This window comes from Brassica rapa, chromosome A09 (assembly GCF_000309985.2).
Source record: "Brassica rapa cultivar Chiifu-401-42 chromosome A09, CAAS_Brap_v3.01, whole genome shotgun sequence".
Classification (NCBI taxonomy): Eukaryota; Viridiplantae; Streptophyta; class Magnoliopsida; order Brassicales; family Brassicaceae; genus Brassica; species Brassica rapa.
The window spans coordinates 38,350,931-38,363,433 of record NC_024803.2 but is presented as its reverse complement, the minus strand read 5'-3'; the positions used below and the strand labels follow the sequence as shown (position 1 = coordinate 38,363,433).

At 40.3% G+C, this 12,503-nt stretch overlaps 2 protein-coding genes across 2 annotated transcripts; one reads left to right on the top strand and one right to left on the bottom strand.

Moving 5' to 3' along the window:
- Nucleotides 1-3,328: 3,328 nt before the first annotated feature.
- Nucleotides 3,329-9,759, top strand: LOC103842135 (protein transport protein SEC31 homolog B). The gene is given in 25 exon segments (XM_009118750.3): nucleotides 3,329-3,769; nucleotides 3,879-3,924; nucleotides 4,012-4,134; nucleotides 4,222-4,318; nucleotides 4,404-4,440; nucleotides 4,523-4,628; nucleotides 4,714-4,771; nucleotides 4,961-5,058; nucleotides 5,140-5,259; nucleotides 5,554-5,596; nucleotides 5,719-5,807; nucleotides 5,809-5,841; nucleotides 5,920-6,047; nucleotides 6,143-6,695; nucleotides 6,802-6,894; nucleotides 7,118-7,303; nucleotides 7,383-7,596; nucleotides 7,675-7,730; nucleotides 7,840-7,936; nucleotides 7,939-8,003; nucleotides 8,427-8,558; nucleotides 8,638-8,806; nucleotides 8,809-8,880; nucleotides 9,101-9,339; nucleotides 9,436-9,759. Coding segments are annotated over 25 exon segments (3,261 nt in total). The 5' UTR covers nucleotides 3,329-3,452; the 3' UTR covers nucleotides 9,526-9,759.
- LOC103842136 (acyl-CoA--sterol O-acyltransferase 1) lies at nucleotides 9,624-12,376 on the bottom strand. The gene has a single exon (XM_009118751.3). The coding sequence runs from the start codon at nucleotides 10,935-10,937 to the stop codon at nucleotides 9,897-9,899; it is 1,041 nt and encodes a 346-aa protein (XP_009116999.1). The 5' UTR covers nucleotides 10,938-12,376; the 3' UTR covers nucleotides 9,624-9,896.
- Between the last annotated feature and the right edge of the window lie 127 nt (nucleotides 12,377-12,503).

The window sequence follows — 12,503 nt, the reverse complement described above, 5'->3', positions numbered from 1 at the left end:
CTTAGATATATATATATATATATATTTTTTTCGTCATCGGCATTCATCTATCAGGCCCCAAATCACAGCGTTACACCGTCACACACTAATCCCATCAATCTTCTTCCTCTCCCCAATCCCAATTACTCTATCATGGCTTGCATCAAGGGGGTGGGCAGATCAGCCTCCGTGGCGCTGGCTCCCGATGCTCCTTACATGGCCGCCGGAACCATGGCCGGAGCCGTGGACCTCTCCTTTAGCTCTTCCGCCAATCTCGAGATCTTCAAGCTCGATTTTCAGTCCGACGATCGCGACTTGACGCTAGTCGGGGAAATCCCCAGCTCGGAGCGGTTCCACAGACTCGCGTGGGGGAAAAATGGATCTGGATCCGAGGAAAGGAAAAAAGATGACGATTTGTTATGTGGCGGTTGTTTTTTTTTTTGATGTTGTTGTACCTTTTGTCTTTTTCTGATTAAGTTTTTTTTTTTGCAGAGACGGTGGAAGTATATATGATGTAAAACAAGGACTACCAGAGAGAGAAAACCAAAAGTTGACGAAGGAGAAAAAAAGCGGTGAAGGCGATTTACGGTGAAAACAACATTTAGAGACGAGTTGTGATGGCTATGAGATGGAGCCGGCGTGGAAAGGAGATCGATGAAGGTGAGTTTGCTGTTGTATTACTGATGGTTGATTTTTGCAGGAGTAAGAACCGATGTGAATTTACTTTTTTGCTTGTGTTTTGCAGAAACGGTGGAGGCGGATGATGTAAAAGAATTGCTGCCGGAACGGCTTTTTGCAACTGACCGGTTCCCTAACAAGAGGGTTAATACAACCGATTATCTTTCGAGGGTGAGAAACGCGCTTAACAATACACTGGAGATGGCAAAGTTGATAGGTTCTTGCTTTGAGGGCTCTTCAAGTTGCCAGCACAGAGGTTGTTGATGGGGAAATTTGTTCATAGCATGATGACTAGGCAAGTCGTTTGTAAGAAAAACATATGAGATGTGGCTGGTTTTTGGTAGGAAACCATTACGGTTCCCGTTGGTGGGGTTCAGAGAAGGATGGGATTGCCGTGCGGGGAGTTTGAAGATGGTTATAACATCGATTTTCACCTATCCCATAAGGATGAAAACTATGAGTATTAGGATAGACTAATTGGGAGTGATATGTATGTAGCGGTGGTGGAGTCTGAAACGGAGATGTCTGGGTGGAGGAAACGAAGGTTGTGTCCGAAAATTATTGTAAATAGTGTATTCGTAGCGTGTGTACAAAGAAATAAGTATACACATGTACGTTACACACATGCTGTACACGCGTACGGAAGCTATGTTTGGGCTGGTAGACTTGTACATAATAACCATTTTGTGCATGTACGATAGATAAGTGTACACTTGGGTGGGCAATTTTAGATGACGTGAACGTTAATCAAACCTAAGACTAAGAATTCTACAGCCAAGCCCTTTTTGATCATTACAGCCAAGCCCCTTTACCATCACACTTAATTATATGCATTCACATGAACATTATATTAATTGTACGTATGTGCTTTTGTTATGTAACGTTTAGTACATTTTGGATGTTTTTTGTAAGTTGTACATATGTAATTTTGTTTTTCTTGTTCTTAAGTAAACAAACTATGAGATACTAATGTTTTTCTTGATTTGTGTTTTGTGTATGTACATTTGTTCGTATACACTGGTACATTAGATGACCACAAGATTGTGTACATAATGTTTCTGTAACATACAATTATGGGTGTACACATGTACAATCTTTGGTGTACACATGTACAATATTATATATTTTTGGTGTGCATATGTACTTGAATCATGTCTCACTGATAAGTCCAAACATATAAGCTTTAGCATATCAAATTGAACAGCCTTAATACATTTTAATGTAGAAATACATCAACTTTCGCGAATAGAACAACTTTAAAACAGAACATTAAATTAAAATGAAAAAGTGAAAGATGGACACTTAAAACTGGTGTCGCCTTTCAATCTAATAATAACAAAAATATTCATGCATACCTTTTGATCTTCTTGTATGAACTATAAAACTAAGAGATTATAGCTTTTGTTTTTTTTTTATTATGTTCATTGTTCATGGCATACATGTGTACAAATGATGTCCACATATACACAAAAGTTCGATATCCACATGTACAAGAGAATCATTGTCATTGTTTATAGCTAATGTACTTTTGTTTCATTGTCATTGTACACGGGAATCAGTGTCATTGTTTATAGATGTGAATCACTGTACACGAGAATCATTGTACACGAAAATGATTCATTGTAGACGAGAATCATTGTACACGAGAATCATTATAGATGTGAATCATGGTACATGAGAATCATTGTCATTGTTTAACCTCCTCTCCACCTCTATCTCGTCCCTTAGATTACCTGTGGGAATTTAAAGAAGAACATGGGGATGTAAATCAGAACGGAAAATAGTGGCGGAGATGCCATAGAACGGTGGCAAAAATACACAAGACATCGGAGAACAGTGGTTGAGAACTGATAACGGTGGTGGAGACGGTGGAGAACGGTGGAGGAGAGACCGGAGAAAACACCAGCGAAGAGACCAAAGTATCACGCGTGGAGGCGAGGGAAGCACATGACGTTGATTGTATCTATGCTGTCGTCTACGTCGATGTTGCCAACGTCTCATTGTCTCCTTTTCATATATCTTCGTTTACATTTCTACTGTCATCTTCGTCACTGTGGTGTGACCGTCATCTACATCACCGTTACCATCGCCGTTGTGAATGGTGTTGTACCCTTCGTCGTCGTCTACGTTACCGTTGATGTCTTCTACGTTATCATTACACCTCCGTCATCGAAGATTTGACCGGAAAATATGTTATGATTGTGATGAAAGATGATAAAATCTGAAAAAATAAAGAGGTAAACATAAAGAATATGTGAAGATTGAGAAAGAAAATAAATTAAATTGTGTAGAAAATGCAATAAAACCGTTGATGCTATATTGACCAACAAAATCCAACGGTTAGTGTGTAATGGTAGATATATGTCATGTCACACTTTCTCTACTAAATCTGAGATGTTGGATCGTGAAACATATATATCAATGGCTGTGATAACATCCCGCCTAAAAGCACGTCTTTGGTTTGTTTAGTTAAGGCATAGCCAATTACAAACAAACTAGATAAATTAATACAAGTTGGCTTTGTTAGAAAAAAGTGTGCTAGGAGTACAAAGTGACTTATCCTGATATAAAAAACTTAAAACTGACCTTGAGTGTAATATACTCTATAGATAATAATTTCCTTTGATTTAAAGTAGCTTAGATATATATATATATATATATTTATTTTGTTCGGCATCGCCATTCATCATCTCTAATGGTAACTCCTTTTCTATCAGACCCCAAATTACAACGTTACACCGTCACACACTAATCCCATCAATCTTCTTCCTCTCCCCGATCCCAATTATTCTATCATGGCTTGCATCAAGGGGGTGGGCAGATCCGCCTCCGTGGCGCTGGCTCCCGATGCTCCTTACATGGCCGCCGGTACCATGGCCGGAGCGGTGGACCTCTCCTTTAGCTCTTCCGCTAATCTCGAGATCTTCAAGCTCGATTTCCAGTCCGACGAGCGCGAGTTGACGCTGGTCGGGGAAATCCCCAGCTCGGAGCGGTTCCACAGACTCGCGTGGGGGAAAAATGGATCTGGATCCGAGGAATTCTCGTTGGGCCTTATCGCCGGCGGGCTTGTCGATGGGAATATAGATCTGTGGAATCCTCTCTCTTTAATCGGGTGGGTGCTTCTTCGATCATTGCTAAATTTTTATAGAGCCCTTGTTCAAATTGAATTGATCGCCACGTCAATTTCGTTCTGGATTAGTCTAACCGGAACATTGTTGCAGCTCCGAGTCCGCACTCGCTGGACATCTATCGGTTCACAAAGGACCCGTGAGTTTGTTATTTTCTCTTTTTTTTTCTTAACAGAATCATCTTGCGTTTTAACACTCCTCATTTGATGTGTGCGTGCCGTTTCAGGTTCGTGGTCTGGAGTTTAATGCAATCGCCCCAAATCTACTCGCCTCTGGGGCTGATGATGGTGAAATTTGCATTTGGGATTTAACTAAGCCTTCGGAGCCTTCTCATTTTCCACTTCTCAAGGTAAAACCAAACCACCACCTCTCTTACAACTCATGTGAACCTTTATAATTTGTTTGAGTGAGAGAGCATCTTAAAAACTTTGTGCAGGGTAGTGGTTCCGCCACGCAAGGTGAAATCTCATTTATATCGTGGAATAGAAAAGTTCAACAGATATTAGCATCTACCTCCTACAATGGGACTACTGGTGAGATTTTTACTACTTCATACTCTTGTTCTGCTTCTGCTTTTCGTTGACTTTTTCTTTCTTTCTGTGTGTGTGTTATAAACAGCAATATGGGACTTGAGGAAGCAGAAGCCTATTATTAAGTAAGTATACACTTTCTCAAAAGTGATATTAGTGAGCCACTCTATGCAGAAACCTTGATCTGGAAACATTATCAATCACCAGCTTTGCAGATTCAGTTCGTCGCCGGTGCTCTGTTTTACAATGGAACCCTGACATTGCTACTCAGATTATGGTTGCTTCAGATGACGACAGCTCACCTACTCTCAAGGTAATGGAATCATCTTAATGCCCTTGCTTCGTATAGTTCTTCACGTTTTGGTACGTTTTAGTAACGTAAGGTAATACATAATCAGCTCTGGGACATGAGAAACACAATGTCACCTGTGCGCGAGTTTACTGGACACCAAAAAGGTATTTTTTCAAATCATTTGCTATGAACACGCTTTTTTTTCCAGCGTCTCAGTATCATTTTCTGTTGCTGATAAGTAATAAACCTTTGTAGATCAGCCATCTTACTGTTCAACAGTCTTTTTGTGGTGCTGTAATCTCATAGTCCTTTTGTCTTCATTCTCTCTAGTGGTGACGCTTCTTATCTTACAGGTGTGATTGCAATGGAGTGGTGTCCGAGTGACAGCTCATATCTTCTCACCTGTGCTAAGGACAACCGAACTATTTGCTGGGACACTAATACAGCAGAGGTAGGGATCAGGAACTGATGAGTGATGCATTATTTGCTAGCTAAACGTCATTTTGACTGAACATGTTCCAACTATTATCAGATTGTGGCTGAGTTACCTGCTGGCAACAACTGGAATTTTGATGTTCATTGGTACCCAAAGATACCTGGAGTTATATCAGCATCTTCATTTGACGGGAAAATTGGTATCTACAACATCGAGGTATATTGGTAGTTTGCCCTTCAGTATTTGTTCAAAGTTCTGTTGTAGATGAAAATTGACGTGTGAGGCATATTAGAAAACGAACCTGTGAATTCAGCCTTATTGACTTGTTTTTCTTTCCCGGTATTGTTGTAGATTTGGGTTTCAGTTTGTGTCTTTACTGGTGATTAAATGTTTAGTGTTCAGTCTTATGCACTTTACGTTTGAGAATTACCTTACTAGCAAAGCATGTTGGTCGATCTCCCTTTTCCCTACCACGGATAATTTGAAAATATGTTCAACGCTTTGTTGCAGGGTTGCAGTCGCTATGGTGCTGAAGAGAATAATTTGAGTACTGGTAATGTCATCTACCCATTCGGAACAATGTGTTTACAGTTAATTATTTTTAGCATTCCTATGTTGGACGGATGGAATAGCACCAGAACCTACATGACATTTCTTATAATCATCTTCATGCAGCTTGTTTAAGAGCACCAAAATGGTATAAGCGCCCGGTTGGTGCATCTTTTGGATTTGGGGGAAAGCTTGTATCGTTTCACGCAAAGGCCGCCTCCGAAGGGGGCCTCTAGCATTCCGTCTGAGGTAGGTATTTGGAATGATGCTATCTGCTGTTATACCCTTTTCTTTGTCACTTTTTGTTTGACTATATGTCATGCTCAGGTGTTTTTGCACAGCCTGGCAACTGAACAGAGTTTGGTGAGTCGAACTTCTGAATTTGAAGCCGCCATAGAAAATGGAGATAAGACTTCTCTAAGGGGTTTATGTGGGAAGAAATCTGAAGAGACTGAGTATGCCATCCCTGTACTTGAAAATGTTCATATTCGCCCTTAACAAAGTCACAAGACAACTAAATTCTCTCTCTTTCAATTAACTGATTTCGCAGATCCGAAGAGGAGAAGGAGACATGGAGCTTGCTGAAAATCATGTTCGAAGAGGAAGGAACGACAAGGACAAAGTTGATCAGCCATCTTGGCTTTAGTTTACCTTCTGTGGAAAAGGATCATGCAGTAGATGCGCTCTCGTCAGATCTGAATGGCATTGGATTAGAGGATACTGCACCTGAGCCTGTGAAAATTAACGAGGCAGCTGCATTTGCTATGGACAATGGAGAAGACTTTTTCGACAACTTTCCTTCTAAACCGGATACACCCGTATCTACATCCTCCAAAGATTTTATGCCTCCTGACACAGATTCTTCTGCCAAAGTGGAAGAAACTCAAGAAATACCAGAAGAAGAGGAAGAAGGTTCTGACAAAGTATTTGATGATGCCATCCAGAGTGCTTTAGTTGTTGGAAATTACAATGAAGCGGTGGATCAGTGTATATCTGCAAATAAGATGGCTGATGCTTTAGTTATAGCTCATGTTGGTGGTACATCATTGTGGGAGAGTACTCGTGAGAAATATTTGAAGACGAGTGGTGCGCCTTACATGAAGGTATATACATGTATTCCTTTCAAACTTGATATGTAGACAAGTGCAATCGACATCCCTTTTTATGGTTGCAAAGCCTCTTAACTACTGTATGTTAATCTGTTTTCAGATTGTTTCTGCGATGGTGAACAACGATCTCACGAGCCTTATTTATACAAGGTCGCTTAAGTTCTGGAAAGAAACTCTTGCTCTTCTCTGTACTGTAAGTTTGTCAAACTTTTGATTTTCATGCCTTACTTGATCAAAATATATTCTCTTCTCACTTTAGCTCTTCAAACAATGTAAAGTGATATGTCATTTTCGTTGACTCATGAACCGAGATGTACAACTCGCAGTATTACGTGATGCATGTAACTGCTACTTAGTTTTGGCCACTATAAAACCACTTTGTAACGAATGCTGCTTTTATATTGATTGGCAAACAGTTTGCACAAGGAGAACAATGGGCCAGCCTTTGCGATGTCCTTGCCTCAAAGTTGATGGCTGCTGGTAACACTTTGGCTGCAGTTTTCTGCTACATATGCGCAGGCAATGTTGACAGAACAGTAGAAATTTGGTCGAGGAGCCTTGCAAACGATCGCGATGGAAGATCTTATGCCGAGCTTCTTCAAGTGTGTATCACTTACCATGTTTTATGCATAATTAGTTAGGCTTCTCTGCTCATGTTCTTGTGCCCTTTTCTTTTGATAGGATCTTATGGAGAAGACTCTTGTCCTTGCTTTGGCAACTGGCAACAAAAAGTTCAGCGCATCTCTATGTAAACTATTTGAGAGTTATGCTGAGATATTGGCCAGCCAAGGGCTTCTTACAACGGCAATGAAGTACTTGAAAGTTCTTGATTCTGGTGGCTTGTCACTTGAACTTTCCATATTACGTGACCGTATTTCTCTTTCTGCGGAGCCTGGTACGTATGCAGTAGTGTTAGTTCATTTAAGAGAATGAATTCTGATGACAAAACTACCATCTTATATTGCATCTCCAGAGACTAACGCTGCAGCTTCAGGCACTCAGCTTCAAAGCACCATACCGTATAATCAGGTCTCTTTCTTTTATAGTCTGCAACTATCTTTACATCGGAGCTTGAAACTCTCTGGAATCCGTAGCTTTTACGGATAACATGCTTAGCCTTTATTCTTCTGTGGTTTAGGAGCCAACTCAGGCGCAACCAAACGTTCTTAGTAACCCATATGATAATCAGTATCAGCAACCATACACCGATTCTTATGTCGGAGGATATGTTCCTCAGCTTCACATGCGCCCATGCAGCAATCAACCATGTTTATGCCTCACCAAGCTCAGCCAGCTCCGCAGGTTTCTTAAATTTTGGCTTTGTTGCATTTCCTTTTTCTAATTCTTCGTTACTCCATAATGCATTATTGGTCACCCTAATCTGGCAATATTCATAATGATTAGGAACTTTTCTTTCTGTATAGGGTATTGATCCAAGTCTAGACGAAATCTAGATTATATACGTGATGCTCTGGTCTCTCTTCTTTTGTGTGAATTTTTTATTCATATGTTGTTGGGATAGATTATAGTTCTGTTTCTATGAAGAAAAAAAAAATCCTCAACCGAATATTTCATCCGCTTCAGGCCATGTAAACCTTTGTTTCACTTCATCGTGTAAAATCTGTAGCCTAGAGGTCGTGAAAAACGTTTGTGATGGGGATGCGTTTTGTTTCTTATATATAGGCTTCATTGGCCAATTTGTTGACTTTGTGTGTGTATATGCAGCCGTCTTATCCTCCGGCTCCTGCAAGCAATGCTCAGCCATCCATGAGAACCACTTTTGTTCCTTCAACTCCCCCTGCACTGAAGAACGCAGACCAATATCAGCAGCCATTCGTTGGTTTTCATTCATTCACAGTATGTGAACCTTTTTATGACTTGTTGTTTGATATTCCTGCAATTTTAGTTTTAACTAAACTAACATATATGTCATCAGGGACCATCCAACAATGCATACCCTGTTCCCCCGGCTCCAAATTCATATGTACCTCCTGGCCCCTCACAAGTTGGGCAAAATCTTAACCCGATGATGCCCCAAGCCGTTGCTCCAGGAGCTGGAGCCATAGGATTTACGCCTATGTCAGCTCCAGGAGTTGCTCCAAGATCAAACAGCAGGCGACCCCTGCCCCTGCAGCTCCGCCACCAACTGTTCAGACTGCAGATACTTCCAACGTCCCAGGTATTCTTCAACGTGACATTTAGAGCATTTCGGAACTTATAATTGAAATATGAATACACTAGATTAGATTATAAACAAAAAAAACTTCATGAGATAGAATATTTAAAAAAAAATAAAAAAAAATGCCGTTTGTCTGTTTTGTTTTCTACCGAAATTTCAAATGGTAACTTGTAAACTCTGACTGTGTTCAAAAAAAAAAAACTTGTAAACTCTGATCCAGCCCACCAGAAACCTGTGATAGCAACATTGACAAGGCTATTCAATGAAACATCGGAAGCACTGGGAGGCGCACGTGCAAATCCTTCCAAAAAGCGTGAGATAGAAGATAACTCAAGAAAATTAGGTGCTCTGTTTGTGAAACTCAATAGCGGAGATATCTCCAAGAATGCTGCAGACAAACTCGCGCAGCTCTGCCATGCTCTGGACAGTCATGACTTCGGTGCAGCCCTTCAGCTACAGGTGAGTTAGTGAAGCACATCTATGGTTACTTGCTATTTGGTGCTTTAGCAAAGCGAAAGAAGCAAACAGTGTTTTTTTCTTACACTCTGGGGACAGGTACTTCTGACGACCAGCGAATGGGATGAATGCAACTTCTGGCTGTCGACGCTAAAGCGGATGATCAAGGCCAGGCAAAGTATGCGGTGATTTTCTCATTTCGTGGTTTTGTGAATTATAAACCCACAGGTGTGACGTGTATCAGATTCCTTTTTGGCTTTCTTAGTTCTCCTTTAATACGCAGTTGCTGCTCCAGTCTCTGTTTTTATTACCCATTTGTTCTATAGATAAGATAGATCAGATTGCTTGATTGACATTCTCTTGTTTTTGGTTTTACCTTACCGGACGAGTATATTATGTCTCTTTTTCTTTTCTTTCTACGAATTTTCTTTTAGCTTTGCTATATAATTTATTGTTACAATTATTAATGTTTACGCTTTGGTCAAATTTGAAACAAAATTTGACATCATTTAAAAAACAGCATGCATCTATGGCTGAATAATAGTGAAGTAAAGAGGTGTCTAACGTGAGTATCCTAGAACGCTTTTCTTGAGAAACGTGCCTACCGCTGCGTACTCCGCGAAGGCCTTTTGGTCGATCTTGCACCTCTGAAATTCTGGGAAGAACAACATGACCCCAGTGGCGAAGACGAATAATATTGTCAGAGTCCGAGCCACTGGTGTTGGAAGACTCCACCTTCTTCTGATGGCCTTCTTGAGGGCGATCTCAGCCATGATGCATACTCCATGCAGGAGGAAGAAAGACATCAGCCCCCACGATGGCCTCAACCTCCCCATGTAGAAGAATATGAGCTCGTGCATTATCCCCGAAACCACGAAAGTGGCCAACGCCGCAGGAGCGGATGCCCATTTCCTGGGGAGCACCGACAACCTTAGCACTGGCTCGTACACGGTCGGGCGCAAGATCTCACTGACCATCAGATTCCATCGTTTTCCCCAGAAATCCTGAAGCGATGTGGCGAGGTAGGGCTCGTTGAACTGAGGCTCCAGCTCAAGGCTGGATGCGGCTCGTACCAGGGATGCGGTGACGGCTAGGATGAGGTCGAGGGAGAAATACATCTGGAAGCCATAGAGAAAAAGCACGGCCTTATTGGGGAGGAGGTGGGTGTAACGCAATGATTGGATGACGAGAAGCAAAAGAAGTGCCTTCACTAGATAAAACAAAGAACCTTCTCTCGCGCTATGCCGCTTTGGCTTAGATTCATTTTCAAGCTGCTGAAGCTTGATGGGGAAGCAGGAGACGAGGAGGAAGATAGGGAGAGAGAGATTGGGTGAGGAGAGAGGACCGTTTCCAAATGCAAATAGATAGAGCTTGAAGTTGGCGAGCCAAGAGATGAAGAAACCAGTGGTCCCGATCATGTGCACAGTGGTTAGATGGAGCGGAGCCAAAAAGAAAAGGAGCATTACTGGAGCCATCAAAATCAGCCTTTTGACTCCCTTGTCGACTAGTTTTCCAACACAGAAACAGTAACACAAGGACACCATCACCGAACCCCACGCCTCGGTCAACCGCTTCGCTTCATGGCTCAACGCCCCCACCATCTCTTCTTTCAGAATCGGGCCTCTCTTCTCTTGTTAAAATCAGGAGAGAACTTTAAAAGGGAGAAACGTGTCACTGAAACGACCAGAACCACGTTTGTTGATATTATGTGTTTACTAGTATTGTCTCTCCATGGTTTTATCATTTATTAATTATTATACTTGAAACAAGTTGACAGTTTCGTCTCCTTCTTTCTTTCTCTTGGCCTTTTCAAAATAAAAAGGAAAAGGAAATTGACATTGGAGAATTGGCAAGTGGAACGTAAGAGCATTATTAGGTCACTAGTGAGGGTTTTGAACTTAATTTTTCAAATAAGTCACATGATATTTAAATAAGTCACATAATATTTAAATATATATATATATATATATATGTATATATTATCAAGATCATGAGAAATACATCAAAACAACAGTAGTTTATTATATTTTGAAAAATTATCTAACCTTGAGCCGACGTACTTGTACCCTGTCTATTTTCTTATTTTCCTTTAAGCATCTTTAATCTAACTCTATTTTTCATTCTAAAATAGAGTTTAGAGTAAAAATGTTTCAATGATACTCTATTATAGAGTTAAAAATAGATTTACTCTAATTATATAGAATATTTTTTTTTGTTCATCACTCTATTTTCTACTTTAAAATAGAATATCATTGGAGCAAACTCAAACTCTATTATAGAATTACTCTATTTTAGAGTAAAAAAAATAGAATAAACCATTAGAGATGTTGTAACCCTTGTTCAAAGATCAGAGGGTGTGAAGAAAAAAAGACGTGTCCCCCCTCTAAATGCTAACAATTAAATAAGCTCATTAATATAACAATAATATACTAATATAAAACATTGATATGAAACCAAGTCTCTCAAAGAAAATACGAAAAGAATATGCACATCACACATATTGAAAAGATTATGAGTATTACTTTTTTTTACCTGTTTATGTCCTGGAGTTGTTAGTAATTAAATGTGTGGCCAATCATGGAAGCCACAATTGGGCACATAAAAACGGGACCCATCACATAATAATAAATAATATTTAAGTATTCCCCAATTACAGGCACGTAAACCTAAAGGATTGATTGCCTTTGGATCAATCATAACTCATAAGCCCCACAATGTTTAGATCTGAAACAATGTTTATCAGGATCCAACGAATACCAAAAAAAAAACCATGCATGTACGTGCGTAATAAGAGTGCACAAAAGAAATTGGGGTGAGAGCCATTTAGAAACTACAAATATGCACAAAATAAAGCCAAAGAGCATGATCCGGTCGTTAATTTCTCACAAAGAGGCACAAAAGTTTCTATAGATTCAAAGAGTATAATTGTATGTAGGTGGAAAAGAGAGGAAATGAGTGGGTGTATAAGAGAGCATTTACGTTGCCCCCACGCTGAGTGTACGAAAGCAACATCTCTAATTTAATGCGCCCGGTTCTCTTTGTGTCTTGTGCATATTGAAAACATGCCCATATGGTGTGTAAGCCCATTTTAGGTAGAGTGTGAAATCTAAAATAGTTTTCACTGAGAGTTTGCGAAAGTTATAATGCGTCTCTTTTGTGGAAGAGGA

What these genes read in the sequence shown, in the direction of transcription:
- LOC103842136 (XM_009118751.3), bottom strand. Translation starts at nt 10,937, where the DNA reads ATGGTGGGGGCGTTGAGCCATGAAGCGAAGCGGTTGACCGAGGCGTGG.